Source organism: Euwallacea similis, chromosome 16 (assembly GCF_039881205.1).
Source record: "Euwallacea similis isolate ESF13 chromosome 16, ESF131.1, whole genome shotgun sequence".
Classification (NCBI taxonomy): domain Eukaryota; kingdom Metazoa; phylum Arthropoda; class Insecta; order Coleoptera; family Curculionidae; genus Euwallacea; species Euwallacea similis.
Genome location: NC_089624.1, coordinates 741987 through 761726, shown reverse-complemented (window position 1 = coordinate 761726; position 19740 = coordinate 741987). Strand labels below are relative to the sequence as shown.

The 19740-nt window shown below is 35.5% G+C and overlaps 1 protein-coding gene across 5 annotated transcripts in view; it reads right to left on the bottom strand.

Moving 5' to 3' along the window:
* Positions 1–19740, bottom strand: part of tio (tiptop) — a 114256-nt gene that overhangs the window by 36826 nt on the left and 57690 nt on the right. For 3 of the 5 annotated variants that reach the window (XM_066398060.1, XM_066398056.1, XM_066398058.1), the window contains exon 1: positions 3667–3965. The exons of the other annotated variants lie outside the window; for them this stretch is intronic. Coding sequence is in view for 2 of the 3 variants with exons in the window: in XM_066398056.1 (XP_066254153.1) it covers positions 3667–3724 (58 nt within the window). In the remaining variant the exon portion in view is untranslated. Of the gene's footprint in view, positions 1–3666; positions 3966–19740 lie in introns of those variants that run through there. 5 annotated transcript variants of the gene reach the window in all.

Sequence of the window (19740 nt, the reverse complement as noted above, 5' to 3'; positions counted from 1 at the left end):
AAACAGCGGGAGAGGTTAACAATTGGCTTGGGGTTGACTTTGTTGGAACAATGCGACGAGATCCAGATAATAAGGAAAGAAGAAACTGCAAACTTGCCCTGTTGTCGGAAATCTCTCTAGGAATGTGCCACCCCTCTTTTCAAGCACTGTTCAGCCTTATTACGTGTACAGTGTGTCCATGATAAGGATGTCCAAAACGGGAATTTAATTAATGATAATAGATACAGACTTGATTAAATGGGAGAAAAGTTGCGCATTTAAGAGAGTAGTTTTACGATATGAATAGATCTACAAAATTATTTTTGATTTTTCAGTTATAAGAGAACCGAAACTTTAGAATTCCTCTTTTTTATGTTATGGTAAGAGATAAACAAAAATGAAAGCAACCGCTCTATTCTAGTTTCGTATAAGCTTCAGTATGACAGTCTCTGACAGTTTCAAAAAGAGCATGTAATGCTCTCCATTGCAAAAGTTTATAACTATTATCGCTTACGAGATCCTCATTCCGGACATCGTTTTCTTGGACACAGTGTATATTTAAAAAAAACAAATAGATATTTCTCATTTGAAAGAAAGTTAATGTATATGAAATTCTAAAGGAAATTGTAAAAATACTTCTTGTATGTGTTGGCAACCCAGCAATCGAAAGAAAAGTCGGTGGCAAAGAGCTAGGAAGTCGGAAGAGGGAATCTTTTTATAAAGGAGAGGCCGCATTGTGGTGGCGCGTGCGGCCCTTTTGACACCGAGTCATTTGTCCGACCGCCAAGGGATTCCACCAGTGTATAAAAATTGAGGTTAAATAACTGGGAATAATCTCCCTCGTTAGTTTTGAATGTTTAATTTTAGATGGTCGTAAAAGAAGATATAAATTCGTAATAAAATGTTAATTATCTGATATGATTACAAATTTTTATTAGTCGTGTTACGGTGAAGCTTCGGCTCCCCGAATATTGTATCACGAACAAGAAATTTCTTTCCTTCAAATTGAACATTAGTCTCTCTCCGTGTATCAGTGTATCAATGTCTAGAATCAATAGATAATTCAGAAATTAATTTTTGAAGCTTAATCGAATATCGACAGTAATGAAAGCAGCCCCTCATGCATATTTTAGTACCTTTTGAATTTTAGAAAATTCGGAATAGGCATTTAGTGTAAAAGGTTGAAAGAAGAAGATTGCGTCCTCGACCGAAGTTTGAGTCGTTTTTTTATTTTATGTTGTCAAGGACATAAATCTTTTTTCGGTCCGTGGTATAACGTTTTACACACAAATCATATTTTATAATCTTCTAACCGGCTCTACTATACTCCAATATCTATTAGAATTTACTGAAAGATTAATTTCTCAACCATTTTTTTGGTGGCTGGAGATGATGAAAATCGTCTTGTTATTCCTCCACCGTCTTTAGGATTTGAGTATTCTTATAAATTCTTCTACAGATTATATCCTCGTCTTTAAGAATCAAAATTAAAGAGAATCTATCAATATCGTTTTAAAGCTAATTTATTCACGAAGTTGCCCATTTCGGTTGAATGTGAACATTTTTTATTCTACTGAATTATAGGATATCCAAACACTGAATCCAGCATGTCTTGGCAGCGGTTAAAACGAATGCAGGTTGACTATAATCTCGACCATAACTAATATAAATCATGATTCATTCATGTCTGATAGTGTTTTTCAGTATAGAGAATCTTCATTTTAGTCATATTTATAATATAATATATTTGAAAGTAGGTGCGTAATCTTTTATTCCGCCAATCTCCTCTTTATTCACAATTTTCTGTACATAGCAATTATTATCTAACAGACCACCATTAAAGCCACAATCCCAGGTAGTGGCGAATCTGCAATTATTAATTTATTGAGGAAAAATTTCTGCTTATGTAAGTTCCCGCCTTTTTCTTGTCACCTCTATAATGCCTATATGTTATATCTTTTATGGATCAAATGAATTATAATTGAAACCTTTACCACCGACAGTATGTAAGCACAGAAAGTTCACTAGCCGCGGCACCTTGATCTAGGCACCCAGAAAAAGTGAACATTTGATTGGAATATCTAAATCCGAAAGTAATCTCCTTAGTTAACATCAAGTAAATGTACTTAAATTGAAAATATAGAACGAAAGGAAAGTAATAGTACTACCTACTTATTTAAAGTATTTTCTTTCCTCAAATGTGCCATATAAGAATTTGATATGCTCAAGTCAGTGAAAAATTACTTCATGAAAGTTGAAGCTGTACTTCAATAGCATATTTACTTAATAGAAATGTAGACAAAACTGATGATGAAAATTTCCTAATCGCATTATTCTAAATATTCAAACATTTACCAAAGCAATGCTGGAGGTCATCTTTACGCAGTGAAGGCAGAAATGAGCACGTTTTAGACATAATTGAAAACGAACTCCAAACCCGCGATTTAATATGCCACTTGCTTGCATTATATTTAGGTCCAATATAATACAGACTAAGAGCCAAGCAAGATTTTTTCCACTTTCATTTTAGATCAGATCATTAATGTTCACAGCACCATTCTTTTCCCAACATCAAGATTGCTATATACATGTTCATTATTTGAGTACCTAGTAACCTTCACCACTATTAAAAAATATATGCTTATGTAGAAAAATTCTCGCAGTTATGAAATGCTAGGATCTTCTAAAAGCCAAAAAAAAATTTCTATTAATACATCTGATTTTAAGTTAAATTAAAATGTACACTTTTGTATAATAAGTGATGTGTTTTTTCGTGAAATCTCCTGAGTTTTTAAATACATTTGTAAAGTTTTCTACTGGCCATCTAAGTAATTATTTTGTTATTTCTCTGGTTTGGTCGAAACATGCGGTTTTTTAAATACACCATAAAACAAAATTATAAAAAACCAAGAATTTTCACACATTTTTTCATTTTTGCAGTCAGTGGCTTCAAGGAAAATGGAGGAAGTAAAATAGTGACAATAATAACTTTGTGTAATGAAAAGTTCACTTATCGACTTTCTGTCAACATTTTATACTTTACTATATCAATTTTTAACCGTGTCCCAAATTTAAATCGTATTTTAAGCAATTTCTCGATCGATTTGCTTACAAGGATAAAAATAAGTACTTAAGCGAAAAAATAAAACAAAAAACAGGTACATGGTACATCCAATAATTGTGCCATTTCTTCTGACCATTTTCCGCTATACTACCCAACTAAAAATGCGGTTGATTATTACGTTCAAGCCGTTTTACTATAATTTATTGCTTCTCCGTTTAAAATTAGGAGACATAATAAACAGAAACAGGGGTAAATCAAAATCAAGCTTAGAAAGTGGGCGGTGATATATTATCAACCATTGGAGAAGCATTTCACATCCAGCAGACAACATTTTCTATTTAGTAGGTTGTACTGGACATTTACTATAAATAGCAAACAATAAAAAATCCTGTTGAGATTTAGATAGCATGAAACCAAAACAATAATTAAACTTTGAGAAAATATAGAAAGCAGTAGCACTTATTGGAAGAAGTTTTCTCCTTATGATGACCATTGGCGTCTTCATTATGATGCCCATTATGTGCGCAAATTGTTAAATTAAACTGATGAGAATTTGATGGAATCCATTTAAACTTTTTAACGTCTCTGCCCCGAAACATGTAAAAACAGTAGTTGACGTTTACCTAGAGCAGTATGAATTTTCCTTATCAACAAGTTGACCGGCACACTCTTGCTCCGCATTGTTTCACCTGTCTTCAGTCCTCAAACTCAAAACCGCCAATGTTCATTCTCATCACAAACAACCAGAAAAAAATATTATCAACACTTAAAGAAAAATCACTGATCACTCGATAGAAAACAACTGAAAATCGGATTAGCAGGCGTTTGTTTTCAGCAGCTCTCGTCTCGTTTAAGCCGACCGGTGCCGATCGGTCGCAGTCGGCCGAGATCCGCTCGGATCGGGAACTGACTTCAAACTGTTTACATCTCGCATCGCGGGATGCCCTTTCGCGATGTTTAGAACTAGAAAGGAGTGGGGGGAAGGCCCTTTGAAAAGTCAGTTTGTGAGTGGTTGTGACAGCCATCCGTTGCCCTCCCCCCGTCATCTTGTCACGATTAAAGATGGACATTGTGTCACACAGCCTAGTTAGTGGCAGGTTGATCTCACTTTGATGTGATGTATCTGTGGGGTTTTCCGGCAGTTGTTGGCAGGGGTTTCTTCTGTTTTTGACTAAGGATTTATTGAAGGTTAATACCGAAAATTACATATAGTAATTTCACGAACACCAATAAGTGGAAGTGGTCAAAGTAGCACGTGAAATGCTCTCCATTCAGACAAATTAAAGGTGGTTGCAGCCATCGATAGTACTCAATGGTATGACAATCCACTATCAATGATTCGACATGATTTTCGAAAACTCCAAAAACCGGTTAATAAAGAGATATTAAAAAATGTTGAAGTTAGCGGGGCAGCGATAAAAAGTTAGGTCGATTTTTTGTACATCGTTAAGACGTAGGTGACGCCACCTTTAGCTAGCTTGAAACGAATATTTTGAATCATTTTATCGTACCCGAATCCCCCCTACGATCAATTTCTAAATCTGTAAATCAAAAATTGTGAGATTTATTCTCAATTCTCAAAATTACTTTGACACCTCTAGAATGAAAAAACCCACTTTTGTATAAAACAAGTTCAACTAAATCGCTCTAATTTTTTGTTCTTCAGCACCCCATATTCACTTGTACCATTGTTTTTGGAACACCTTGTATATTTCAAAAAATCTTCATTTCCAGGGCATAGAGCTATCGACCATTTGACCTTTCTGTCCTTGTGACATACATATGTAGAAAATTTTCCGTGATAATCTGTCTCAGTTATTCATCCGGTAGACACATTTATTAGTACCTACATACCTGCAAATGCACTCGGTATTAAATGGTGGACAACCTGAAACGTACTCAGTAAGAATTTCAACGTTTTTCTCTTGCTGGAGTAGGTGTATTTACTTTATACTTTTACATTACAGTGCGATGAAACATTGCTCTAACAAAGCGTGCCATATAGGAGTGTAAGTGAATGGGGTCAACTTTTTTTGGTTCTAGTTTTATTTCAGTCACTTTAGGCCAATACATTATTTACCATCAAACCGTCTGAATTCATATATGGTTAAACTGCCAAGTAGTGGAGTGTCCACATTTGTTGACGTCGCAAGAGCAATTCAGGCAGCAATCCAGGATGTCAATTTAAAAAAAGGTGATCGAAATCATTCCCATTTATCCGAATCGACCACGTGGGATAGACAGACAGTCCCGTGTACGCAACATTACGCAAAACGAGAACGATTATTGCCGCAATGTCCGGCAGCAGGGTTTGCTCGGAATGGCCCCTTTCGCGTCGTCGTTGGATTTTATCGCTCGAAAAATAACTTTTCTGGAGAACGAGTCCGAATTCGAATTCTCGACCTGAACTGTATCTCTCTAATAAAATCCGAGTTCAATTTTCATAAAGCGAGGAAGACTCAGCTCCCGAAAAAGCGAAGGCTGACACACGCGTAACATGGTAATGTCCATTCGGTTAACCTAGGCGAACATATCGCTTAAATTCGTGGAACAAAACGAGTGCAGGGCCGTAATTCACGGCCGTGGCCGCATCAAACGGGGCCCGTTTTGGATTGATTTACCGCAGCAGCCGCAACACGACTGGCTTATGTTAACATTTCACCAGAAGCGTCCGAAACGGACAAAACCCATTTTATTGTCTATGCCTCATTGTGTTAAATGTCACTGTTATTCAGTGTTGTTTTAATACCAATTAGGCATAATATGTCCAAAGACCTTATGCTCAAATCACTTAAATTTCTTGGAAATTCTGCGATAATGTTGGTAAATAAGTAAATATCTTCTTTAAATTTCAACGATTTTTTTAACAAAATAGTTTTCAAATTCTATTTTTGAATTGTTTCAATTTGCCGACTTTTTCCATCAGACATCCTAGGCACATTAGTAGCTCTAGCACCCAATGCTCATTTATACCACTGTTTTTCGGACTCCCCTGAAGAAAACAGAACCTTATCCATAATTACGCTGGAATAGACAGAAGCTTAACATATATGTTGTCTTCCATAAGGCCTATGCGTAAAACACTGAAAAAATTAACATCTTGACATAATAGCCCAAATTCAGGCAGTAAATAAATCTTCAAATTCTGACACTCATCTATCTAAATTGGACAGTTATTATGGTCACAGCGGAACTCTAAGGCGCCAGTTAAGAAATAATAAAATGTTAATACTTAATGTGAATTACAAATGAGGATATATTTGTTTACAAGTCATAAATTAAGTCTTTTTTAATTTGATAATGTGAGTCACGGACATGGAAACTGGGAGTGATTTGTTCAGAAGTGGGTTGACAAATTAGGAGTATTTTAACGGCGACAGACTGCATGTTAATACAAAAATTATTATATTTTGGTTGTTATGTATGACCTACATTCACTACAAATTCATATTTCCTTAAATTCCATAAATACGAATACATATTTCAATCGTGTTTCGCCATTGTAGTTTTTTCAAATTGAAAAATTCAACCTAACACTTCACCTCAAATTGCATTGAAAACTAAGGTCTAAGTCACATATTTTAAGCTCAGCTGTAAACTTTAGTTTTAAACTCGACCTGATACATAAATTATATATTTTGACACATTCACAATAGAATATACATCAATTCCCGTCAAACTCGAAAAAAGGCTAGATCTAACGAAATAGATACTTTTTATACATTTGACGACACATCGAGAAGTAATGGTATCAGTAGCCTCTTCAATTCTTAGGAGAGGAGATAAGCATCACAGGAAGCTACAAATAAATGCCCGTTCTTCGTGGTTCAATCAACTTCAACATTTCCGAAAAAAACGACATCACGAGTAAAGTGAAATGCATTGCACAATAAATCTGCAATATGCTATTAATTGTACTATTAATTTCCATATTTATCGACCTTAATAATCTTGGAATCTTAAGAAGATTGAATATTTAATGTTCCTATTTCGTGTAATGAGGTAAGTATTTGAAATAAATAATGTTTTTCTTAGTTATTAAGTCATGACTTGCCGGCTATGGTTTTAGTTCCGCATAAAAAAGAGCTGTCCCTCATCATATAAGAAAATAATTAATGGAAAATATATAAATATGTATTTGGCTCATAAATCATAATGCTCTATATGAACAACGAAATTGATCCTCATAAAAGTACTATTAGAAACCTGTACTGCCTACTTATTTTTGATGGACGCAGTATAACCGCAAAGAAAAAATATTTTACATTTACGCATTACTAAAAATATTTCAAATATTTCAGTTTTGACCATATTTAGATGCCACATAATGTATTCCTCATAAAATTTGAGGTGAAAGTAGAATATTGTTATTCCACTGTTACGAAAAATAGTCTATTATGCTTTCAAGAAGAAAGTAGTCTTGACTAAGTAGAGTTTCAAACGCACTAGTCTATCTAGATATTTCACCTCTTATTTCCAAACCAATCAAATTTACTATATATGCATTTTGCAAGCTTGATTCGTTCTTCGTCAGAACTAAGTGAAAACTACATTAACCTAGACATAGAAAAACACAATAAAAAGAAGGCAAAAAATTTAAGACGAAAAGTTTATTGAACTAAAAGAAATCATTAAACTTAAATATTAGTAAATAATATCCTAAATGGTACACAAAAGGTAAAACGTGAAGTGTGATGCCAGAGAAGGAACTGCAAACCAACAGTGAAAAAAAAATTAATAAAAAAGAAAACAAATATCGATGTAAGCAGAACCATAAAGAAATGTAAAGCCTGCATATTGGAGGAAAACTCGTCGAAAAAGTAGTAACCTTTGCAAAGAAGACACCTCTTAATCTCCTACCTAATCTTCAATCCGGATAGCTGAGTTCTCAACCCTAAAAAAAAATTATTAAAGAGCTTTTTACCACAATAAATGAGTGAGGCTTTAACCCGTTCCGTACGAAAAGTCGGAAGGTCAGTTAGTTTCCCGAATAATAATGCAGTACAAAGTAAGAATTTTCTGTTCAATGAACAGAAACCTATAAAAAGTTTTGGGTTCGGCACGACACCAGCAACGCAAACTACATGTTTTCCATATAAAAAGTGACACATAGCAAGTAAGCCTTTTTCTAACTAAATTTGATTAGAGAAAGAGCGACGAAGCAACAGAAAGTGATTTTACAGCCATTTTGCCAAAAACTGGGTAAGTTTTTTTCCATTTATTCCATTCGCCGACTTTCTTATTTGATTTCAAATCGCATTTTGTTCCTTAATTTCCGCAATTAGCTGCTTTATTTTGTCACCATTTATGCTCAATTTCTTTTTCTATCTATCTGTATTAATCAATGCGACCACTGGAATGGCCGGAAAGCAGATTTCCTTGCAATTTTCCGTTTCGTAATTTTATTACATCCTGCCTATTTCTACGTAAACGCTAAAAATCCGAAACTTAAAATATTTCTCGTCCAAAATAAATCTTCCGTTCACTTAATAAACATGATATCCACAATTTGGCACTTATATCATTTAGCCTTGCCACTCTATAAATATTACAAAAGTTTTGAAAGTTATCAATATCTAATCTTTTTCCAAAAATTTTGCAAAAATACGGTATCAACCATGAAAATTGTTGGCAGTCTTGTCTCCATTATTGGCTACGTATCATTTTCTTCTGAACAAATTTCAAACGTGTTGAAATAATTTATTCAATCTTGAAATGAAAATTATGTGGCAACACTGACCGAAGATCGTGGAAAAGAGACATCCCGCCTCGTCAACAGCCGAGGTGCACGATGTACTTGTTAGCTAATGACAGATTTATGTCGACAACAAGCTGACGAATGGGCTAAATTTGAATCAGAAGTAGGACGCCTTTAACATCTCTTTTGTTCTGTTTTCGATGTACCTTACCTGTTTTGAACTAATGTAATGATGTGGCGTAAAGCTTGATTTATACGGCAAGCCATATAAATAAACTTCATCAAAAACATAACTCCTCAGCTTGAGACAACTAATAATGCAGACCTCCGGCACACGAGGTCACATTTCTTTCCCAGTTGACGCTAATGTTCTCAAGTATTTTATCAATTTTATTGTTCTGGAACCATCAAGCGCAGCAGGAAACGCAGAGGGAACTTCTCAGGGGTAGATGGGGCAAAGATTTAGTATCGTGCGAGGGCTCTGCTTTTCAACCAATTCTCTTACCTTTTACCATAAACTTTTAGTTGCACATATCAAACGATTTCTCATTATAAATATCGTATCGTATACGTTGACGAGAAGAAAAAGGATCTTGGCAATAGAAAGATACGGCCGTCTTCCAATGTCGCGATCGATAGTCCCTTTTGGAGAGCGGTATTATTTATAGATTTGTTTATCCCGACAACTTTCATATTCTTTATCGGGGTGTCGTTAATATGTCACTGGCTGGTGCTGAAATATGGTGATTCGCCAACGTCTACAAGAGGGAAATCAAAATATGGTCTCTTCTCTGCGGAACTTTGCAACTCCTACAGGCAAAATAATCTTTAAATCATATAGAAACCGTTCCTTAATCTTCCCCTGGATCTAACATGGACTTGCCGTTGTCACAAACGTAATTCTTTACGTAGAAATAAACTGATTTGCTGGTGATGACTGCCACCAATCGCAGGTAGGCAAAATTCCCAATATAAGCCAACACACGGTGGCTGTTCCTGAAGTTCAACCATAAAGGTCACTATAAAAGATACTAGGTAAGTTAAAGTAAGGCAAAGTTCCACACATTTTGATTTAAGAATATACCGTTTTGAGAATTCAAAAATTCCAATGACTTTCGGAGGTATTCGAAAAAGGCTTGAATTTTGGAAAAATGTTTTTATTTTCTGCGCAGCTTAATCAGCGAAGTAGGCCTTTACAATCTCGAACCGAAACGCAAATGAAGAGTAAGTAAAGGAATTTTTTGATTCCAAAAGTTTGTTCATAATTTTAATGAATTTTTAATGTTTATTATTTCATTGCTTTCGATTTTTTAGCGAAGCCGTCGATCAAAAAATGTTGTAACTAACACTTGTATTAATGAGCGATTAATAGTCTCGATTCCTGTTAACGTGCAACCGTAGCGAAGAGTCTAGACTTAATCACCATCATTAATAGACTTGATCATTAAATAACTATTATAAAACATCGGATAGTGTCATAGAAAATAAATATTGTTCTCTGTGTAAATGATGTATATTAGTGACATTGACACAAATTGCCAAATGAATGAGTGTATTAAACATGTATGAAATTTTGGGATGAAGTTTTTAAACTTACATATTTTTTGTCACTTAGTTGTGAAATTCTGCAACTGTCACTGTCTATTACATACACTGAGAAAAGACACTTGATTTTACTAGCTTTATATATTCGAATGACATAGCTGGCTTTCATCAATTCTTTTCAGTTCAACAGGGGACATTCATGTGGACCACTCGAAAGAGTACATAGAATAAAAGTAAAATTTACGGCTTGTGTGTGTACGGTCTATCATACAAAACGAAATTTACGATAATTGGTATAAATCACTCTATTTAAAGCAATATGTTGATTTATCCGAGCGGGAACATGTTTCAGTATGCGGCATTTACATATTTAACTACTTCTTCACGTCGAAAATTAAGGCCGGAGGTTATTGACATGTTTTTCGTAATTGGGGTCCATGATTGATGGCTGACGTCGACTATAAATCGAACGAGTTAATATTTTTAATTCCTCCCATAAATCTGTATTAAGATTCGATAAAAATAATTGTGCGACCTGTAATGGGTCGAGTTATTTGTCTCCATCCACGCAATTAAAAACGATGACATCCACAGCTCGTGCATTGAGCATATCCTATTATATATTGAACTGTAGAAGAGATGATTTGTGTTTAGTGTACGGAATATTTTTAAATTTGATCAACCCACATCTTAACCGAAGATGCGAAGACATTTGATGTAAGTTTCCAACTTTACTTAAGTCTACCTGTATTAACTCTGCTGCGTGCCAGTACAAATAGCTTGCGACTGAGTAGATTCGAAGCGTAGTAAAAAAACACTACCACATCACAACGTTTTCTTACGAGCGTGCGGCAAATCTTCTTTAGCGCACGTGTTTGTGGACAAAAAGTAGCACTTCACCGGACACATGCAGTAAAAACTTTTACCGCTAGTAAAACAAAGTGTATTACACAGGTAATATTGTGCATATAATATTTAATTTCACTTCGAGAAGAAAAAAAAAATTAAGACAAGCACTCATAAGAAAAATATTGTATCTAACACGTAGGTAAGTGTCTTTATAGTACTCTATTACCGACCGAACTGCACTTCGCGCCATTCGTTCAACTCCAGACAGCGTGCGGTTAAGAACGACTTTCCGTATTTGTTATGAAAATAACTATTTCATTTAACGGTGTAGTAAAACGATAGTACGATGTAGTGGTGCTTGTTCTGACATTATTCGGACTCTATCGTCTCTCGAACTGTTAGGTAAATAACTATTACATGTATTAATATAATATGATCCTATTAAAAAAATATTTATATATATATAAATTTTTTTTAATTTGTTTCAATTCAGCTCATAACCGATACGAACTAGTATTTTTTAAAATTAGAACATACCCATTTGAAAATAAAAATATTTAACAAAATTTAATGAGTGTAACTTTGATATCTATCTAACAAGTGCGTAAATTGACACTTTACCGCACTTTGAATGCACCCAGTATGATAAAGAAATATCACACGTATTAGGCGCAGCATCTTTCCTACGAGCATATACTGCTTTAACCTAATTTGTCTTTTGTAGGTCGAATTAAGCATTAGTGTGGAGACATATTCACACGCATACGTGATAAAAAAAAACTTACTAAACGCACGTCAATGTCAAATGTCCACAGAAAGCGTTGACACTGAAACAGACCACTTATGTTAGACCAACGTGCGATAAAGTGCCGCTTAACGCTCAAAAATGCGTATGGTTAAGCCACTTTACCGTAGCCTCGTAAGAAAATGACCAAAAAATTAGCTGTTCGACTGTATTGTAATGTTGATGTAACTTTATGAAATGTCGGTGTCTTCTCTGTGTAATCATACAATACACTACGAGAGCGTAGCTCCACAACTATTTCAAAGTAATAAGAATTTTTAAATGTATACAGTATACTTAACTAGCCACATTTCATTTTGTGTCCGTCAATCAACTTGAAGTAAAGATTATTTCCACGTATGTCGGTTTTCTGTCTCGCGACTGGACCGTGAAGACTGAAATTTGCAAAACTAGAATATCGTAATTCCAGTCATTACAGCCTAACCCTCAGTGGTAATTTTCTAGCACTTTGTTGTGCTGAAATTGAGTTTAAAAAGAAAAAAGTTTCTTAATACTCCCCTGCTTTAATCTAGACGAACGTGGTGTAATCGTCCCCTCTGCGACAATAACGACAAATTTATGAAGATGTTTTAATTAATCATAAGAAAATTCTTCGGCACAATGAGGAAGAGCAGTTGGTTTTCGAATTTATTCCCCACGACGCCTCGTGGACCGTAATTTATTTGAATGGGCCTTATAAAAAACGATAGTCGTAGTTTTTTATGGTTATGACTGCATCTGAGAGAAAGGAGACGTAACTCTTCTCAAATTTGAAGTAATATTAAATTCAACAGACTGGCTACAAGGGGGTGATACAGTCCTTGTTTATGTTACCCCTGTACGAGTAAATACATTTTTTGTTGTTGTTTTAAATGAAAAGGAGTAGAAAACTCAAGGTCCTACTGCGACACAAAACCCCATTTGCAGGAAAGCCTCGTTATTAATGCAAAGTATTTCAAATCGTAAACCAGCAACCTAATTCTACTCGTAGCGTTGACAGGGCGGCGGGAGTGTGATTAATTGAAATTTAAAACTCGCACGAGACCGTGTTCTCTTGATGGCCTTTTGTAGTTCTTACATTCATCCTGTACCTTTTTTATGCCCTCTGTTACTCGCTTGACTGCCTGGTGAGACCTCGTAGCTGAACACCCAGTCGTTGGTGTATTAATGCTTTCTATACGGAGTGATGTGGCATTATGTATAAAAATTTGATGGATCTGAAAGATGAATGAAGTTGGAGCGATGTAATAGTATATTGTGCATCTAGTAGGAAAAGTAACATATTCCTGGGCGACGGACGATGTAAATTGATTTCCGAGGCACAACCGAGGCTAGCAAGCATCAGAAGCCGAGAATATGATACTATTTTTTTACAATTGAAGATTAATTTTAAATGTGTAAATTTTAAACGTAATCTATATGGGGACAGCGGCACAGAAATATTTTTCCGGTCTATTGTATGCCCTGGTTGCGGAGTAACATTTCCGGCCGCATATATGTATGTGCAAAACCAGGACCTGCCTGGAAAAATTGCCTGGAAACCCAAACGCTATATACTCGTATACAAAGAAGCTAAAAATATCGAATATTATTAGGTAATGACATTTATATATGTATATTTAAATATATCAAGTCAATGTCGCAGTTTCCGCTTTCTGATCATTTTAAGCATTGCGCACGCCATCCGTACCTGTTACTGGTAGACTAATAGTTAGTTACATTCGACGCACACATGCCGAAATTTCTACAGAGAACCCCAGGTACCACCTGAGTGTTCCATATTTTAGACCGTGCAGATAATTCTACCAGTTCCTATAAAGGAAAAACTTGAAAATAATGAAGGTCAACATTTCTCTAGTTTACCTTACTCAGTTCGTTCGACGCTTCAGGCCTCTATTACGCGAAGTTTTTCCTCAGAACGCGACACAAACTCCCGGGATGCAGCAGACTTCTTTTATTCATCTCATTTTAAATTAAATTATCTGCCGATAGCCAGCTCTGTTTTCTATTTATTCACTCAGAGAGTGTAACTAGGGGAGACGGTATGAAGAGACAGCAAACGACGACGAAAGAGTACAGACGAGATGCGACAGCAGTGGAAAATCATCATCTATTTCATTTTAAAAGTCGAAGATGTGGTCGCGACGCGACCTAAAATTATATTGTGTTTATTGGTAAAAAGAAGTAATATTAATCTTCAAATGGGAGAGATTTTTGATTTGCCTAATAGTTTGCGTTCATCCGAAAATGCCAATTTGTGCCATATTCTTGTATATTTGCCATAGAGGAGTTTCAGTGGTTCCCTTTTTCACACCGAAAATAACTACGTCTCCACGGAAACCACGAGTATTTCAGGAAATAGCATGTTAGGCCACCTGCCGCTTCCCCGAGCTTTTTCCGAACTTGCAAATTTTGAGTTCTCGTCATTCGTACTTCGATCAGCAAGATGATCCCTTTCAGTGCAGATAGATAACTCGAGGTGTGCTCTTTCTATGGCGTTATGCAAAATGGTTAAAGGGGTTCAAATAACGGGGCTCTTTCGACTAGCAGCGAACTAGTGGAAGCGAGAGCTTCTCACATTCTCCCTGTTCAACGTCCCACCTAAGCCTTCTGTAAGCACTAGAAATCTCTCAATCCTCCCGTCAAAATTAATCAATGTCCAAGCGTCTTGTATTGCATCTGTACCAAAAGAAGATACATATTTCGATTCTCGACCCCCTTCATCGAATTAGCTTCGCATAGACATCACCAGAAACATTTCTCTTTTAAATGAGCCACTGTGACATCTTGTAGCTCAGGCATAACAGAAATTGTTGCCGATAATTGAGTGCAACATCACTCACTGATAACCAAACGCTGTTTAGCGTTTGACTAACAGCAGGAAGAAGGTTCTGCACGTTAATGGTGATCGAGAGAAATGTTTTTCTCATGAGCTGATTACCTAATAGCCGAACTACCTGATGTTATCATTGATCCCTAATAATACATAATATTAATAATGACGATTTACGATTAGAATAACGTGCGCCTCATTGTTTAAATGTTAGATCAGAAAGCAGACCCTTTTTTTTTGAAACCACCATAGTGGATATTTACATACGATCTATGGCTTTAGCTGTATATAAACAATTCACCTAGAAATACTCGTATGAATATCATATTTTCTTATTTACTGGTAACCTTGTCCTGTTATGAAATTCTGCTTTATACTGTATGTTCAATTTTCGTTATTTTGCGTACGGTAAAAATGTTTTCCTACGAGCGTGCGGTAAATTGGAATTAACACACGCATTGGCGCGCTGAAAGTAGCGCCCTGCCACAAATTTTTTTTGTCGGAATGCCATTCAACCAAATGTGATTAAATAATGTTCTTGGAACTATTTTCACATGAAAATGAGATGTATGATTGAACTGCGTCAAATTTGCAGTTTTTATGGTGCAACATAAGTTTTAAAATTTATTGTATATCAAACGCCTCGGTGATTTTTCTTGTAACAAGGATGACATCCGCACTAAAGCTTAACTTACGGCTTAGTTAGTACCCAAGTGGTGAAAGCACAAAGATGAAGCCAAGACGACACTGCCACTGACTGCTCGTCACGTGTGACGTGGAGCATAATACACAAACCGAGCTGAGTTTGCTGGAAAATGTCTGGAGATGAGCGGCCGAGGAAGAAATGTCACCTTTCAGCGTGTATGAGGAATGCTAATTAATTGCGGATTGTAGGCCTGTTTCAATTTTAGTACATCAGGGATTGATGATAATGAATACGGAAGAGGATCTGCTTATCTCGGGCCGGAAATTCAGTGAGAGACCTTGCGTTAATACATTTCAACAACGATACGATATCCTGGTGCATCGTCGGTCGTGGCATTGTGCCAGACGAAATGAAACTCTGGCAAACCGTTTCGTATTTTTATTATTAGACAATTCGCCCGCTTCTTTATTACGCAAAATTTACATAGACGGAAAGTTGGACCGAACCGGAGGGCACCGTTAAAACACGAAACCGACAAAGTTGCAGGCTCGCTCAAACCGAATGGCACATTCGCGATTCAAGCTCAAGTTGCCCGATGCGAAAAGTTTGATGTTGCTCCATGTATATATGGGCTGATGGGCTTTAGAATTATTTAAAATATAGACGAGTTCGAGAAGTTTGACTTCGCGAGTCATTTCGTATAATGTTCTTCTGTTGTGTGCTGGGAATACAAGATTAGCTGCGTTACAGCTCCGATTGCTATATTGTATCAACCTGAACGACCGGAGTATCTTTAACTGAGCGGCGCATAAGTATTTCAAGTGAAACAAATATATTATGCAAATTACGTTCAATTCGTTTCTTGTAATAGAGGAATTCTCGTGGTAAATATCCCCAAGCCCATGTTGAACACATTTCATTTTAGCTAATATTACAGGAACACAGATTAGATTAAATTGACATGAATTATAAGTAACGTCCTGTATGTTGACTCGAATCGCTCATACAGTGTTGGAGACGTTGTATAATCGATTGCAACATGATAGTTTTGTATTATATGGTAGGTTACAATAGTTTTGCGTCGGTCAATATATAGGTTTTACGATATCTTGTAAACTTCAAAAGCGAAACATCCACGAATGTGCAATGTGTCCCAAAAAACTGTAAGACCTACCAACGATCTTATTTAAAAAAAACACTAGGTATAATTGGTTCTTTTTAGATTTTACGTTGAATTCTAAGAAAACTTCATGTAGCATATGCTATTCCTAAGTTGGAGAATTTTTGAAATTTTGAAGTTCAAAATATGACATGTTGGAGTGTTAGCTCTTATTATTTTGTTTTTATTTTTGTGTTTCTTTACACATATTTAGACTGTTTGTGGCGAGTTTATTACCAAGACATTGGGAAAAAACTTTAATCGGGAATTCCTTAGAATACGTCTAATTAGAAATCTCCTTCGTGAAATGTTGAGCCTTGATCGCCTAAGCTCTTACGTTTAGGAAATAAAAACGTTAATTTACTATGATTATCCATGCTGCTTTTTGACGCTAAATTGCGAAATTTATTATGATAAGGATATTTTTTCCCTTCGATCGAATCCCGAAGGGCTCATAAACACATCAGGCAGATTGAGAGGCATCGCAACATTTCTATCAAGTTTGAGACACGTGTGGTTTCAACTGTTATCCGCCATTGTGCCGTGTGACATTTTTACTGCGAAACTTTCGTTATTGATGGCAACAGACAATTGTGTTTCAAAGCTGATACAGTTATATTTTTCCTGCTGCTTTTGTTTGCTTTTCTCCACAGCACCCGGAAATTTTATTCCCTTCTGTAGGGAGATATTGGAAGTTCCATGTCAAATCCCTGTAATTGTTAAAAAAAAGTTTTCACTTCAATTTATTAAATATTACTCTTGCGAGAAGAAAGGTTCCTCTTTTTTAAAGGCAAACTTTCAACTTTTTACTTGGAGCTCCAATATGTGTTTGTGTTCCGAGGCTTTCTATCGATGAAACGTCATGTGCGATGGACACGTCATTAAAACATCGGATTTTGCCCGAGACGTAAAGTTTCTTTAGCTCACGTTTCCTGACTTTGATTGACAGGTTATTTAAGTTGCTTTAATGTCATCCTTTCAGTAGACGTAACAAAATTATAAGAGCACTCTAACTAGCTCCCATGTCACTTGCAGCTCCACTTAAAAATAGCTGCAGCAAAGTGGGGCATTTTTGATTGGCTTTTGTCCTAAAACTTTTAACAGCAAACACAGTTAATATTTAACTTATAGTTATCTTCATCTCTTTCTGTGACTCTAGAGCATGCCATGTCAATTGATAAATTAGCCAGTCAAGAAAGGCTGAGACAAACCGAGATATATAACCGCGAGTTGAAAAGGAGTAACACAGTTTATGGGGGAAATTTGTCAGTAGTTTATCGAAAGAGTGACTGGGACACAAAACTTTCGGCGAGATTTTGTATTGTGAAAATAAATCTCTGGCCAACTGATTTGAATAATTTTTGTTTACCTTCATTCACATTTGTTAATAGCAAAGCCCAACAGTTTTAAGTTAATTTATTGAATTATATGAAGAACAACTGTTATAAATTATATTTAATATATAAGAATTCCTATTTATTACATTTAAAATATCAATTTTGCCATTAAACTTTTGCAAGGAACTAAAAGTCAATCTTTAATTTAAAAAAAGTAGTAGTGCCTGCCGAGAGTTAAAATAGTTTGAAAAAAAAACACTGCATTTTCAAAAATTCAAGAGGCAATTTTATTCCTTCTGAAAAAGACTAAAGTGAATCATTCCTTCCTAAAAAAGTAAACAATTTTTTTACTCACTCTGATATAAAAGATCAATAAATCGGAAACACTTATGTATATTTCTAAATCATAAGTAATACTATTAATATTAATGTTGATGTTTGAAAATTTTTTAAGAGAAATGAAATGTTCCATTTGATCTGATTTATTTTTAAGTACTAATTGACGTGTGATAGAAGAAGGACAAGCAACTGAAACATTGGAAACCGAACAAGTTTCCTGAAGTTTTCCAAAAATTTATCTAGCTATAATTGCTGATATTATCAAATGCTGTAAAGTATACCAGTATCATACCTAAAACAATACCTGATGTAGAGATTGGCGCCTGATAATTTGAGAAAAGAAGTAAATTTTTGTGAAAATTTAGCAAAAGAACTTTTTCGTGCAGATTGAATAAGGCATTTGTTTTCACAGTATATAAGAAAAAACCGATTGTTACGTTGGTCTACCTCGTTCCTCAATTCAATATGTACCGCGTATAATACAGTTACCATAACAATATCATTCTCTACACTAGAATTTTTAACCACAAATGTTCGATCCACATGACTCTGGGGTTTTTATGGTAAAAATTATAGCAAAATCATGATCAGTAATAATTGACAGAACTCACACTCCGAGGCGACCCCTGCTATTCCCCATGATCAGACCGAGTTTCAAAAGTGTAACAGTATGGTAATATTACCATTTAGCGTCATCAATAAATATAAATTTTCAAAAGATTATAGTAGCAATTTAATTATTTGATCTACATTCAACGTTTTAGCCACCTATGGTTTCTAATCACAATTTGTGTTTTTAGAAATACTAAAAACTTCTGGTGTTTTGATATGTCTAAGCTGTTGCTACTATTACTCAAAGATTCTTCAAAAAAATATGCCAAAAACACATTGTTCTTTGTATATAATTTCCCCTTTTTCTTGTCATATGCACCACTTTTCGAAATCAATATATAGTTTCTAGTATATCGATTTTTCTCCCTTTTGCTGCCCTTTACTATTAGGTACAGGTTTTTAGTTCCTTGTTACATAATATACTTTTTTAAACCTTTATTCGAAACTTCTGCCCATACCTTGAAGCAGTAGCATAGTTGGAGATCCAACATCCCGATTGAACAACCTAATAATTCCTTGCCAAGGCAGGATATCAACCTTTCAGATATCACCTACCACCAGATTGGTATAGTACGAGAGCCGAGGCGTTACTAGTACTAAAAATGAGCCGGATGTCTTGTTTACGAGACAAGGGCTCGGTGTCTTGTATTGTACGTACTATATGGACATGCGAAGTCATGGTTTATGACACTTTATAGCTGGCCACGCACCACCTGGACATTCAATTAAGTGCCAAAGGGAGATGGAGGCAGCGGTTTTCGATATGAAGAGGCGGTCGATGCCGATTTATCGTTAAAATATTGGCTGGAATTCTGCGGTTTATTACTTTAAACGATAATTATTTAAATGAGGTTATAGTACTCACGACATAGTCGGAGGATGAAACTCGCCACTT